At 44.7% G+C, this 15722-nt stretch overlaps 1 protein-coding gene across 1 annotated transcript in view; it reads right to left on the bottom strand.

The window, feature by feature from the left end:
* Nucleotides 1–4506: 4506 nt before the first annotated feature.
* The window catches only part of LOC147430006 (Ubiquitin fusion degradation UFD1 family protein), a 46703-nt gene continuing 35487 nt past the window's right edge, over nucleotides 4507–15722 (bottom strand). Inside the window, exons 2-3 of the mRNA XM_086496203.1 lie at nucleotides 5443–6768; nucleotides 4507–5367 (exon numbers count right to left, since the gene is read on the bottom strand). Of these exons, the coding sequence (XP_086352329.1) occupies nucleotides 4816–5367; nucleotides 5443–6768 (1878 nt within the window). The 3' untranslated portion in view covers nucleotides 4507–4815. The remainder of the gene's footprint in view (nucleotides 5368–5442; nucleotides 6769–15722) is intronic.

Here is a 15722-nt window from a genome sequence, read left to right as displayed (position 1 = left end):
AATATTCAACCTTTAGTAATAAACTTTCTTCAAGCGACTAATAAACACCATACACCCTCCTCCTCTTCAAGTCAAGGCCAATTTCCATAAGAGTTTTGATATAGAGGGAGTTGTTGAGTACATGATAAAGATGCCCAAAAGCTTTGCGAATCGATCCAAAACGTTTCCTTACAAACTTTCTTCAAGTGAGAGATATTGTTGCAGTACAGGCGCATGTGCCTTGCCCGGCCGCCGCTGAAGCTATGGGCGCCCACCCACTGACACCTTATTCTTGTGTACATATATAAAGAATAAGGGGCAGCTCATACTAGAGTCTTGCTCCACCCACACACTGTGTACTCTCTCATTCTCTCCTTCCCACCCCCACACCGCACCATGCATGCACGCATCCATGTACACACACTCTTCAACTGGTATCAAAGCTTTGGTGATGTGCGCGCGACAGCTTCTCGGCGATACAGAAGCGACGGAGCTCGGCGGACGTGGATTTAGCTCGACGGCGTCACAATGCTGAATTTTGCAGAGAAACAATGCAGCTCGTTTTTGTTATTTTTGGCTCCCGAAACAGTGTTTTTTGCATATCTATGTCACACAGAGTCGGATGGATATGATCCAGGGGTATAGGTTGGGGTTTTGGCACATTTGGGACGCAGAAATTCATAGAATTACAGTAGGTGCAACAGCAGCAAGTTTATGCTACGTTTTTAGGCCGAAAACACTGTTTTCGACATATCTTGCACACTCAGACTCAGATCTATATGATCTAGGGGTCTACCCTAGGGTTTGTCGACATTCCGGACGCATTGGTGATATCATAATTTTGAAATTCTAATATGTGAAGTTTTTGCAATAACCTGCCTTTTTTTTTAGTCAAAGAAGATTTGAGAGTTGAGGACTTGTATACTGCAAAGCATTGTATAGATTGCATCTGGGGATATGTACGTCACATTGTGGAGTCATTGGGTGCTGGTTTAACTTGCAATTGTGTATGCAAGTGTTGATTTGGGATGTGATTCTTAGACTAAGGCACATCCGGATGCGGTCTTCCCGGCACATGGTTTTGTGTTGATGTATGCTCGATGTGGAAGCTTGATGCTCATGTGTTTTCTTAGTGGTCGCCATTTCAATGTACGAATTTGGAAGTCGTTTCAGATTCCGACCGATGTATGCATCTAGGTCGATGACTAGATTGGGTTTCATTGTACAACAGATGTGGAGCCATCATGGCTTAAGTAATTTGGATGCATGGTTGATGCTTGCAGCTGAGCACTCGTTTATGCGCATCCATTGAGGCTTGTCTATGCAGACATGTTGACAGGTTTCGTCGGTTGTCTGCTAGTGGTCGAGTTTACTCCCACTCTAGCAGTTATCTGCACTTTTCTGACTCATTGAGTTTTGGCTTGAGTTTTGGTTTGCATTGAGTTTTGGCTCATTTTGCAAAGGAAACTCTGCTTCCCCGTCTACTTTCCATAAAAGTTTGCAGTGTTATGCCATCTTGCACAGCGGTCGATATATTCCCACTTTGACAATTTTTGAATGTTCACTCTCACTTTGATAGTTTTTGTCAGCTTGGACACAGTTTGGTGTTCTTGTACCTACTCTCGCAGTAGTGAGGTTGGCGTATGCTTGTGTGGCTACAGATAGACAGTCGCACGTTTCACAGGTTTTTGCATATGTTTGCAGGCAGTTTCTCTTGTGGGATGCTTTATGAGCTAGTTAACTCTCTACTTGCGTATATGGTTCTATGTTGTTCGCTCGATTGAACAGTTTGTCCCAGTTTATGCTTATAGGTAGCAGATTGTGATGCTGTTTTGTGCATATGCGAGCATCGATTTTGATGCTATTGGTCATGGTTTTCACGATTGTGTAGTGGTCGAGTAATCTCCCACTTTGTTGTCTTTCTGGTAATCACTTATGGCCTCGTTCTTGCCGAAATATACGATGTGGGTACTTTAATTGAACCACAAAAATTACCTCAAGATTACTTGTTCTTGCCGATACGTACGATGTTTGCATTGTAGGCACATTAGGCGCCGTTGTTTCAGATGTATGAGACAACAATAGAGATGTATGGGTGATGCAGATGCGGCTTTGGAGAGGCAGTTCCAAAGACATTCTATGCCAATGACGGTGATGTCATGCTTGCCTCGAGTGTACCTCTTGCAAATATGTCTATGGATAGCACACTTTTTCCACAGTGGTTACTAGATAGCGATGCTCCTTTCCACGTCACACCATATTGCGAGTGATTCAGCATATTTTCTAGTGGGAGACTTGGCTGCGTGCGACTTGATGATGGTTCAGCATGTGAGGGTGCAGGAGATGTTTGTTTGTCTTTGCCCAGTGGTGCATCATATACGCTATGGCAACATGTGCGCTACGTTCCTCCAATGAGACAAGGCTTGATCTCAGTGAGACAGTTAGCGAATTTTGGTTTTCAAATACTGCCTAGAGAGAAGTCTTTCCAAATACATTGCGGTTCATTAGTGATTGTCAGAGGAGCCCGTAGTGGCTTGGTTTATCCTATGCATGTGTCTTGAGGTTCGAAACGGCATAGTCTCAGTTTTGTTGCTGATATGCATTGAGCAAGAGACGAGACGTGTGCAAGACATGCCAGTGGACTCTGTAGAGACAGAGATAGAGCAGCAGTGCTCTAGTGAGACACAGCAGGTGTTGCCAGAGTTTGTGCAGACAAAAGTAGAGCAGTTCTGCTGCCTAAAGACACAAACAGAGATGACAGATAGAGTTTTTATATGCTTATTCTAGAGACTGATGAGGTGATATCAGGACACACGCATCGAGTCTCTATGGATGAGGGGGAGGTGGTCCTCCAAGAGTCAAAGTCGACACATCCATTTGTGACATCTAGTCTTGATGATGCAGAGTATGCACATAGCGCAAGGAAAGTGAGTACAGCCAGTTTGTGCAAATTTTGTCAGCGTTCGAACGTCTCATGTACAATCTGTTAGTGTTAGAGGCTCGACCTAGCAGCTGCACTGGGAGCACTTGCAACAGGGATTGTCAGTCATGCGATGAATGACATTAGGATGATACATAGTGGAGTTTTGCATACCATACAGAGTAGTCTACGAGATTTACATACAAGCTTTAGCATGAGTACACACGCTCGTCTACCACGATAGCCGAGAAGACTGCATGTAGATCGACTGAGCAAGGCAGTGGACTTGATTGAGAGTTTCTCACTTGTTTTCTTGTATATATTAGTAGTTTAGCTAATAGGACCCAGTTATCGGCACATTCACTTTTAAGTGGGAGATTGTTGGGATACAGGCGCATGTGTCTTGCCCGACCGCCCAGACTACGAGCGCCCACCCACTGACACCTTATTCTTGTGTACATATATAAAGAATAAAAGGCAGCTCATACTAGAGTCTTGCTCCACCCACACACTGTGTACTCTCTCCTTCTCTCCTTCCTACGTGCACACCGCACCGCGCACGCACGTATCCGCGCACACGCACTCTTCAAATACAAACACCATACAAGCTCCTCATTGCGCCAAGACTACTTTCCAATGAATTATAGCATGGAAGAAAGTTGAGAAGTTCCTAAAAAAGATGCACCAAAGCTCTACATCAACTTTGTAAAATTGCATAGAGACAAGCAAAAAGGTTTAAAAGACGCTCTAAAAAAATAAAAAATTAAAGAGTTCAAGGGGAGCAAGATAGTAAGGACTGGTTTGGTAGATGGCATCACTGAACTCCAAACTGAATGAGGCTTCTATAAAGCACCTATGTATTATGGCATAAAGAGAATTGAGGAGTTCATAAAAGGATGCACCAAAGCTCTACATATCAACTTTGTAAAATTTCGTGGAGACCAGCAAAAGGGTTTAAAAGGCACATTTTGAATATATATATATATATATAGGGATAGCAAGAACAACTTTGGAAGATGGCATCACCAGACTCCACACCGAACGAGACTTCTATACAATGCCTATGTATTATTGTGGAAAAAATCAGGAGGCTCACTCCTTAACATTACACCACACACATTGCTCTCACACACAGAGGAGATGTACTTATGATTGAGTGTATCCCCTTATCAGCAATCCACAAGCTTAGCAACAATCCGACTTGGTTCCGCTGCCTTCAGTGTGAGAGAGAGAATTGAGGTGGTAGGGAAGAGTCCCTTCATTAAAGCACAATATGCCCCTTGCAAGTTCAGGAGGCTGAGCATGATACCCTACTTTGAGTGCTCAGCTCTTGAGCACAACCAACTTGCCTTCCTCAAATTTTCAATCTGGATCACTCCCTTCATATCTCTCCCAGCCATGGTGGACTTTCAATTGCCACTCTCATCTCCAGTCCTCAAGCATCAAGAGTACCTAACCAGCCCAACAGAGAGCATCTGACATGCTTCACTAGGTCCCTTGAACCATATCCTCTCTCTCTCTCTCTCTCTCTCTCTCTCTCTCTCTCTCTCTCATGCACGCACGCACAAGATACAAGAAATATTGAACATGGCATGAGAACAAACCTCTTGGCAATCTGAAAGAATAAACATCATTAACAATCTTTTGTACACTGTACTCATATACTTAATTTCCACAAAACTTGCACCTTGTTAAAGGATCCAAGTAAATTGATTCAGTTGTTTAAATGCAACTACCACAGTATACCTGAGCGTGCCGGACTAATTCTTAGTACATCATTTCAAGGGCCAGGGCAACTAGATCAAAAATTATATATACATATGCATCCTTTAAAGGGATGGAATTCGCACATAAAAATCTGCATATGACCTCTTCTGTTGCTTGCCAAGCCCAAAGTAATTAGTTTTTATCAGCCATTAATGCACCATGTCCATATGTACACTCAAATCCCGTTCACTGTGTACTGCCAATCCACATATAGGACAAGCTACAGACAGAGAACGTTTATACGATGAACTTAAAGCAGCATTCATATCTTGGTCTCCTTGGCCCTGCTCTACAGGATGATGAGTCGTTCGCAAAAAGTGCTCATCATCCAGATGTGCATTCATCAACGTATCAGCAGCTGCCCCCTCAAATGTGAGATTGCAAACAGGACAATTCATAAATTTGGTCTGCTTGGCTAGATGGGTATCTCCTGTCACATTGGCATCTACGCTTGACTTGACCATTCCCTCCCTCGAGTTTGGATCATGAGCTGCAGCTCTATGCAGGTCCATCTCTTTGAGCATAATTGCCCGGCCACACACTTCACAGGGACTTGTCCTTGACCCACACTGAGACTCATGCTGTGTGAGACCCCGTAGCCGATCCCTGAAGTTCTCAGCTTCTTTCCCAGCTTGCACCATGTCGCCACAAAACCTACACATGATAGTACGTAGTGGACAATTGCTTGCCTGATGCTTGACCTGCATATAAACATTCATATAAAGATATGCAAAAGAGCTCAGAAAAAATTTGCTTCCGCTAATTGTGCTACTCACCATGTCATCCCTCTCTAGTGTTGCACCACACCTGCAAACCTGAGGCTCATGGTAAACTTTCAGGTGCTTCTCCAACTCTTCCTGTTGTAGGGACTGCCCGCACTTGGAGCAGTGGACGTGCTTCTTGAACTCCTCTTGTCTTAAAACAACACCACATCCTGGATGTGTACAAACAATGTTGTGCCGCCGACAATATGCTTCATGCAATGCAGCAGTTCTGCTGGGTATGACTTGCCTACAATTCTCACATACTTCAAACCCTGGTTGGAGAGCAGACCCTCCTTCCATTTCACGACTAGCAAGTCCCACCCTCTGGCCAGTGACTGGACCAGTGGGCTGTGTTTGCACCCAAACCTTGTACATTGCTCTACCCCGGTACCCATACACGGCAATACTATATGAACCTGATGACAACGGTTTTTCTCTACCGGTCAGATGAATTATCTTTGAGCCCAAATCATGAGAAGCCCATTGATGCTGATGTTGAGAAGGAAAAAGGACCGGGTGGGCAGCAACATATAGGTCTGCATCACTTCCTTTGCCATCCTCATTAATTTCCAAGTGGACAATGAGGTTCATGTCACCCCTATTGAGTGCCTCTAGCACTTTCACATCAACTGCAAACTTATAATACACATAACTGCCTTCCTCCACACATCCACTCTGAGGCTTGCCTAACTCCAGAGCTGATAGTCTGCCGTGTGATGCCATACCTGGTATGGAAACTACATCAACCTCCATGTCTGTCTCCAATACTGATACATTCGCAGAAGGTTTCAAATCTGAGACACACATTTTGTATTCCACTCCTTCATGTTGTATAACCAGGAAGTCCCCTTCTGATAAGGTAGCATGTTGTCGCAGCTTGGTCTCTAGAACAGCCTTATGATTTGGGACATCAGCGAAGTCAGAATTGTCCGGTTGCAGCTTTGCGAAAGTACACTTGGGCAGTCTCATGTAGCGTATTCTTACATAAGGGCATTCCTTCAAAGGTAGATCTGATAACCCAGCATTTGACCACACATGGGGAGGCAACTCCGCAAAGCCCTCTGGAGCTGTGAACTCTAACACACCACAGTGAGTAATTTTATTGTCAATAGCATCTGGCCACTCCTCAGAGGCAGTGGCAGTCGGAGACTCTATGTTGAGTGCAATCTCAAAAAACATGGGTCCCTTCTCCAAAGCACCCTGGGAAGAAAGGTGTTCAAAAGCGGAAGGAGGTAGCTTGATTTTGTCTCCATCACCAGCTACTTGAGTAGCCTGCAGTACCACATTGAACCGAATGCCATCTCCATCAAACGAATCCCTTTCTTCTTGCAGTTTTTCCTGAAACAAAAGGAATAAGAAGACAGCTTAGCAAAGAGAAAAAATTGCAACCTGCTCAAGCATGCAGACAGATTTTATAACCCTACAGAAAATATCTTTAAAAGTGAATTTACTAAAGCATCAATTGCTGTCACGCTCCTCCCAGAGTTCACCATTAAATGCCACTGAAGACAGATCACTCCCAAACAAGATATGCCTAGTTGCCTATTAAGCAGCTCTTCCCTCTGATGTCGGCGTGCATCTAGCATGACAACGCATTTGAGCAATTTAAGTGGCTTGAGCCACGATAGTGGCATAGTGCCTCATTCCATGAAATTGGCTGTAAGACCCGAGTATTTTTCAAAAAGAACCACAAATAAAGTATTTAGTTAGGAGATGAAGCACAACAAGGGTAAGTTTCATCCTGCACAGATTTGTCGAAGATTACAAGTCAAGTAAAACTTTCAGCCTGCTCGTGTTGTCTAATCCACGATCTCAATATGATGTCATTAGTAGCTGCTGTAGCATCATCTCCACCATTGACTTCATCAAAGCCTCCATACAGCTTGGTGCAATCCGTAGCGAGGATGGGATGGGGAAACGACCCTCCTGGTGTATAGGGACTTCTTCTCCAACTTCAAACTCATCACGCAAAGTGTCCGCTAGGGTGGTGACCATGCACAGAGTATTGGGGGTACTTGGGATATTGAGTATTTGGGTACTGGAGTACTTAGGATACTTGGGTACTTGGGTAATTGGGGTATTGGATCCTTGGTATTGCTTGCAATCTACACTTAAAAAGGCATTTTACTCTTACCCAAGTTGAACTTCTCCTTGTGGGCGCACCCCCTGGTAGCCTTGTGCTCACACCAAGGTTGCTTTTCCCCCCCTCACGTCGATTGGCCTGTGTCACAAAGTGATGACGTGGCGGACAACAGAAACCCTAAAATTCCTGCAAACCCTAATTTTTGCCAAAAACCCTAATTTCCGAAAATCGCGGAGGCTTTTTTTTTTTTTTTTTTTGGAAAATGATGAGTGACGCGAATTTTGCTTTTGCTTTTTTTTATAAAAAAAGAGAAAAGATTCTCTAAGAGAGAGAGAATCTGCTTTTGCTTTCAAGCTTTTGGGGCTCTGCTTTTGGGCATCCCTTATAACCTTTAAATAAGTGGTGAGGGCTTCACTTCTCAGAGCATCTGGACGCAGAGTCTGAGAGTGAAACCCTAACCACTCTCTTGTACTTTGATGATTGATTAATACAAAAAGAAATACCGAAAGGGGCGCCAGTCTTTGGGGCCAATATCTCTAGGCACGGAACTCCGCCGGGCCAGTGCAAATCTATTGTGATCTGTGAATTGTTTTGAAGTGGTTATTTGGTGCTGTCGCGGTTGATTCTTAACTTGGAGTGTCCAAGTCTGTTACAGCCTACCACAATGTGCAAGGTCCACTTCTCAATGAGTAGAATAGAGGAACTATGGGGAGGCTACACAAGCCCTTCTTGCAATTTGTGGAGCGTCCGTACTGCTGCCATATCATCAGCTGCTTTAACTTTAATGTCTTTAATTACTTGGGCCCCATCGGACGGGGTTCCATAAGTTGGCGGGAACTTCTCTTTAAAAATAGTCCATTCTGCAAGACTTTGCAAGTTCGTAAAACTTCTTCTGTTGCTTCTGCTTCTTCACTTAGGATTTAGGCCCCCTCGGCCGGGATCTGCAAGTCGGCTCCGTTCTTCAGTGGCTTGACACGTCAACAATTTGTGACATCCCCCCTTCTTGAGAGAGAGTAATCATCCGCGATTATAGCATATCTGCAAAACAACTCAAGTTAGCTCAAAAATTTCTGAGGGTCATTCTGAGGGACAATAAGTTTGTGAAGAAGTTGGCTTCTCCGTTCGGCTCTTTTGATCAAGGAGTTGGCTTCTCCTTTCGTCCGAATCGCAACACTTGATATTCCCGTGTAGTACAATTAGCCATCACATCCAGACCGCACTGATCTTCCACGGATGTCTTGATGCATTAAAATTACATACCCAAGCAATCTCATCCAATTAGGAATATTTGGTGGTTGGCACATCACAATGCAATACAAATGCTCACATATGCATGTTAGAAGACATATAAACATAAAGTGACCAATGAACACTCCTCCTGTAAGGTGCAGCGGAAGTGACTATTGAACTTTGCTCAAGATGAGTGCTCCGAACTGTGCTCAAGGGTTCCTTTTACGTACGGAAGGGAGAGCCTTCCGTTCCTTTAGTGAGAGAGTGCAATGGACACAAACAAAGTGGTGAACATTGTGAATGAAGATGCTGAGACTGAGAGATAGAGAGAGAAGAATATGACACCAGGATGTTGTCAAACCCTCCTCCGAAGGCCCCACTCTCTATGGCGAGAGCAGTCTACTATTGATTGCACAAATCTCTACAATGCTTGGACTTGTCGACGATGTCGACGACGATGAGGACGACGACGAGACGGACTCAAAACTGAAAATGCTAATGGCTGAAATCTGCAAATCTTGTATCTGCTGAATTCTGACTCTATGTCGGTGACGATATCCATGGCGACGATGCGACGACGACGCGCTCAAAACGCAGATGCTGAAATTTGCGGTTTCCGGGCTGAATCTGCAAACTACGCTGGATCTGACCGTGCGGCGAGGATCTGCTAAACGCTGAGATGCCAGGCTGATACAAAAACGCTAGGGCTGATTTTGGTTCTGATGCAAAAACGCTATGGATCTGTTGTCTTGCTGCTGTTGGGGCTGATCTGCAATGCACAACGCCAGGGGCTGATCTTGCTGAAAAACGCTAGGCTTGCATCTGCAAAAACACTAGGTCTTCTATTTGGGGGGTCGTGCTTGAGAAGGTGCAGTGAGGATGTCAAGTCTCTGCTGCCTCTTCTGCCAAAAAGAGCTAGCGCTAGGTTTTCTTATATACATGCTTCTCATTTTGCCCTACCTAGTTCCCAACAAAAGTCACTTAAAAATAATAAGTGAAAAATGTCAAAAATAGGAAAAATAGATCTATGCACTATAAAAATGCTCCTGAGGGATTCTGATGGAAATCTGATGATCATGCTGCGTGCAACCAGAGGATGTGCATCTAATCTAAGCGTCTGGACATGCACGGTCTGCAAACAAACTCACAAAAGTGCGAGATCACTTCCTAGTCTAGACTGACTGAACCCAAGCCATCTGTGGCTCCTTCAATGCTTCAACTTCGTCTATAGTCATGCGTCTAGCTTCTTCAAGAATCTCCGAGGATGAAAATTCCTGAAACCACCTCCAACATAAAAACATGAACATACCCATTCCATGTAAAGTGACTGGAAAACTTCTATTCTTTCGAAAAAACTGTGCATGTAATGCAAATGAACATAGTGACGGAGTGTCAAACCGTTCATCAAACACACGCAAACAATGGGGTCGAATCTTGTCTTTCTGATCTAAATCAATCAACTGTGGCAAATCATAATGGAAATGCCGATGCTTGATGCTCAATCTTTCTTGTGCTCTTTCGAATACTGTGTCATGCCAAGGAAGAGACATGGAATGTGAATTCCTTGGGTGCAAACATTTCATCTTTTCATGAGTAATCCGCATACATCCGTGCTCATTCATGAGTGAATCCTGTTCATCGTGCAATATGTCATGCCTATGAAAAGGGATCACATAAGGACGGTGACTAAAATACAGGAAAGCATCACGAATGAAACACTCGAACAATGCGTGCTTACTAATCATTCGAACACATAATGCTTCTTGTGGGGGTTCTTTGGAACTCGACTCGAGAGCCAAGATCGGTTCTTCGTGATTGATCGAATCTGCAATGAGGTTAGCTTCACTAGAAAAAGTATCAACTAAACCATCATCCTGGTGAACTATCATATCTTTTTCCTGCAAATCATCATGCTTGTGAGTAATCACATCTTGATCATGCAAATCATCATGCTTATCATTATCATGCAAATCATGTGTGTCATGCTTTGGAAAAGAAGAGACTGAGAGAGTCCCCTTTTCCGGATTCTTTGCAATCTTCGTCTGCACATTAGAAATGAGAGATGAAGAATGAACAACTTGCTCTCCACGAATGATAAGGGGAGAGTCACTTTTGGCATTGAAAGTGAACGTATTTTCCGCCCAATCAATGAGAGGGTTATGCTCACGAAACCATCGAATGCCCAAAAGCATATCACATCCTGAAAGAGGAGAGACTACAAATTTTCTGCGGAAGGACACTTGTTGAATAGTGAACAAAACATCAAGGCACTCTTGCATGATGAGAGAGTCCATACCGGAGAGAAGCCTGACACCTCGAAAGGAGATGTCTTGCGAACCTCCAAGCGGGCTCTTTCGACAAGAGAGTCACTAATCAAATCATATTGCTTGGGTCAAACAATATGACAAAACACTGACCTTTCACATCACCATAACACTTAATGAGAGACTCATCAATGGGAGGATCATGAGAAACTTGGGTCACACTCGTGTTCTCATTTATTGCATTGACAGAGCAAGTGGGTTCTGTGGGTTCTTTAGATTTCTTAGATTCAAGCTTGGGACATGTTCTTTTATGTGACCCTTGATGTGACAATAAAAACAATGACCTTCCTTAGAATAAATGCTTTGTTCTTCTGACGTGATGTATCCTCCTAAAATTCCTTGTTCTACTTTTTCATCTGGAGTGAGCTTAGGTTTAGCACTTGTGTTAGCTTTACCCTTAGGTTCATTTGGAGAGTTCTTTTCTGAGAGACTATTGGAAGATTGGTTAGAAGAGTTACCGTTCTTACCATTCTTACCGTTCTTACCGTTCTGAGGAGTCTGAGTGGTACTTGGTGAAGTCTTGTTTTCCTTGGGCTTTCCCTTGTTGTGCTTCATTTCTTGTAAGAGAGCAATTGCTACCGCCTTGTTGAGATCGATTGGGTCGAGGACTTCGACATCAAACCTGATATAGTCATCCAACCCGAAAATGAAAGCCTCCTTTCGCTCATCATCCGATTTGCGTAATTGGGTACCGAGCTGCAAAACAGGATTAGAGAAAAACATAACTGGCATACCATTTTGCTTGAGACTGCACCAATCGTCTTTCAACAGTGCTAGGTACTGTGATGGCATAAACCGCGCCTTAAGCTTGTCTTGGAAGTAGGCCCAATTGAAGGAAAGGGGCACGTCTTCGTCGGCTTCCTCTAGGTGCGCAGCCAGCTGTGCCTCTTGCCATGCATGGTACCAATTAATGGCATCACCGGCAAGGTACATGACTGCCGTCAAAACCTTGCTATTGCCTTTCTTCTTAGTTGTCGCAAAATAAGCATTAATTTGATGCAACCAAGAATGAATTACACTAGCATCCATCTTACCATCATACTTACTGAAAATCAACTTCACGATGACGGGGTTGTTGAAGTCCGAATCTCGGCTTGCGCCACTTGATGAACCACCAAATCTTTGGTCGGCTTGGGTTTTGAGGTGAGAACCTGTCGGACCAACTCTCGCATGCGTAGGTCTCTCTGCACCTCACGCTCTGCCTCCAAGGTAGCTCGTCTTTCTTCGGCCGCCAAGCACGCTTGCTTGCGCTCACACTCAATAGCTGCCTGTCTTGCTTCGGTCGCCAAGCGCGCTTGATCGCGCTCACGCTCCAAAGCTACCTTTTCTTTCTTTTCGTTCCTCGGTCGCCAAGCGCGCTTCACGATCCAAGGTTTCTTGTCTGTTTTGGCGTTCACGCTCCACGGCTTCCTGTCGTTCTCTTTTCTTTCTAGTTATGCCATCGCAACGCAATTCGCTTCTTGTTGTTGTGCCATCATGTCCATCATCGACTTGACCAAAGCCTCCATAGGAGTTGGTGCAATCCATGGCGTAGATGGGGAAGGGGGAGGGTCAGAAAAACCTCCTGGTGAGGAAAATTCTTCTTCACCTTCTTCATGCTCATCACCTTCATGCAAATTATCCATTCCACTTCGGGTGATGACCATACACTGAGATCTTTGGTTCTTAAGTTCACGCGGAACTTGGGTTCTTGTGGGTCTTGGGTTCTTGGGTTCTTTAGGTTCTTGAGGGTCTTGAGGTTCTTGAGGTTCTTCTTTAGCTTGCAATATGTGTTAGAGAAGGATCTTTTCTTCACCCGAGTTCTTCTCTTTTCCCGCGGGCACACCCCTTGGCGGCCTTGCGCTCACACCAAGGTTGCTTTTTCCCACCTCACGACGATTGGTTGGCTGCTAAGTGCATGGTCCGCTCTCAATGAGTGAAAAGAGAAACAAGGGGAGGCTGGACAAGCCCTTCTTTCTTGGGTTTCCTGACACTCTTCAAAAACACGATTAGGAATCGACACGCCCAAGAGGACTTGGGTTACGTGCGATCGCAACAAGCAAAAAAAATTGTGTGGTTCTTTCCTTGAGTGATACAGAACACTGCCAAAGCTCTGATACCAATGTAAGGTGCAACGGAAGTGAATGTTGAACTTTGCTCAAGATGAGTGCTTCGAACTGTGCTCAAGGGTTCCTTTTACTTATGGAAGGGAGAGCCTTCCGTTCCTTTAGTGAGAGAGTGCAATGGACACAAACCAAGTGGTGAACACTGTGAATGAAGGTGCTGAGACTGAGAGATAGAGAGAGAAGAATACGACACCAGAATGTTGTCAAACCCTCCTCCGAAGGCGCCACTCTCTATGGCGAGAGCGGTCTACTATTGATTGCACAAATCTCTACAATGCTTGGACTTGCCGACGATATCGACGACGATGAGGACGACGGCGAGACGGGCTGAAATCTGAAAACGCTAATGGCTGAAAACTGCAAATCTTGTATCTGTTGAATTCTGACTCTATGTCGGTGACGATGTCGATGGCGACGATGCGACGGCGACGCGCTCAAAACGCAGCTGCTGAAATCTGCGTTTTCCGGGCTGAATCTGCAAACTACGCTGGATCTTACCGTGCGGCGAGGATCTGCTAAACGCTGAGATGCCATGCTGATGCAAAAACGCTAGGGCTGATTTTGGTTCTGATGCAAAAACGTTATGGATTTGTTGTCTTGCTGCTGTCGGGGCTGATCTGCAATGCATAACGCCAGGGGCTGATCTTGCTGAAAAACGCTAGGCTTGCATCTGCAAAAACGCTAGGTCTTCTATTTGGGGGGTCTTGCTTGAGAAGGTGCACTGAGGATGTCGTCCCTGCTGCCTCTTCTGCCAGAAAGTGCTAGCGCTAGGTTTTCTTATATACATGCTTCTCATTTTGCCCTACCTAGTTCCCAACAAAAGTCACTTAAAAATAATAAGTGAAAATGTCAAAAATAGGAAACATAGGTCTATGCACTGTAAAAATGCTCCCGAGGGGTTCTTATGGAAATCTGATGATCATGCTGCGTGCAACCAGAGGATGTGCATCTAATCTAAGTGTTTGGACATGAGGAAGTGATCTGGCACTTTTGTGAGTTTGTTTGCAGACCATGAGTCTAGACTGACTGAACCCATGTCATGAAGTAGCTTGTCCACGTACACATAGGGTTAGATGTACACGTGACACCTCCCGCATAACCTAACAAGGTCCGGGCCGAGAGATATTCAACGACTCCCTCATCACTCCTCCTGCATAACCTAAAAACATCCAAGACGGGAGATATAGAGGCCTTTTACAACCATACGCCCCCCAGACCGCAACCTGCGTCGTTTGGAGATGCTGAGAGTAACCATTGCTCAGACTTCTTAATACTCCTCCCGCATGTCACATACACATCTAACCCGATGTGCATTTGGACAAGCTATCTCAGGTCTAGGGTTCAAGTCAGCTTAGGAAGTGTTCTGGCACCTTCGTGAGCCTGTGAGCAGGCCGTGCATGTCCAGGCACTTAGAGAAGTTGCATATCCTCTGTTTGCAAACAACATGATCATCAGCATGACATTCAATACCCATCATGAGCATTTTACAATGCATAGAACCCATTTTCCAAATTTACTCATTTTTCACTTATTATTCAATAAGTGACTTTGTTGGAAAAGTGAGTAGGGCAAATTTGCTAAGTCACTATAAAAGAAACCTAGCGCTAGCACTTTTTGGCAGAAGAGGCAAAAGAAGTTCCAACAACTAACACCTTCTCAGCAAGACCGGCAAGAGGCCCTAGCGTTTCCAGCCAACACAAGCAGATAGCGTTTTTGGGACTCCCTTCCCTTAGCGTTTTCACGTAGCAGATTCAAGCCTAGCATTTTTGCCACAGATCAGTTTGGCGTTTTTCAGTTTGCAAATTCAGCCTAGCGTTTGCAGATCGTCACATCAACCCAGCACTTCAGCACTTTCAGTTTTCAGCACTTAGCCACGGCAGATTTAGCCCTTCCTCGCAAATCTCACCTACCCGCAACAGGTCCTCGCTGTACCGTAGAGTCAGCTAGTGTTTTTTAGATTCAGCCCGCTGTCCGCAGATTTCAGCATTTGCGTTTTCAGCGCATCGTCGTCGCGTCATCGCCATCGTCGTCCTCACCAACATAGTGTCAGAGATCAGCAGAAAATCAGCGTTTTGCAGATTTCAGCAATTCAGCCCTAACGTTTTCAGATTTCAGACCGTCCTCGTCGTCGTTATCGTTGTCGTCGACATCGTCGCCAAGTCCATTGCATTTAGACCATTGTACCAGATTTGTGCAATCAATAGCATAGACCTCTCTTGCCATAGAGAGGGGGGGCCCTTGGAGGAGGGTTTGAGAACTGTCTGGTGTCGTATTCTCTCTCTCTCTCTCTCTCTCTCTCTCTCTCTCTCTCTCTCTCTCTCTCTCTCTCTCTCTCTCTCTCAGCACCTTCATTTACAATAACATTCACTTTGTTTGTGATCATTGCACTCTCTCACTAAAGGAACGGAAGACTCTTCTTTCCGTAAGTAAAAGGAACCCTTGAGCACAGTTCGGAGCACTCATCTTGAGCAAGATCAACATTCACTTCTGCTGCACCTTACATTGGAATCAGAGCTTTGGCAATGTTCTCTATCACTCAAGGAAAGAACC

This window comes from Adiantum capillus-veneris, chromosome 22 (genome assembly GCF_014529385.1).
Source record: "Adiantum capillus-veneris isolate H3 chromosome 22, ASM1452938v2, whole genome shotgun sequence".
Taxonomy (NCBI): Eukaryota; Viridiplantae; Streptophyta; class Polypodiopsida; order Polypodiales; family Pteridaceae; genus Adiantum; species Adiantum capillus-veneris.
The sequence above is the reverse complement of the archived record's forward strand: the minus strand, read 5'-3'. Positions and strand labels throughout refer to the sequence as shown.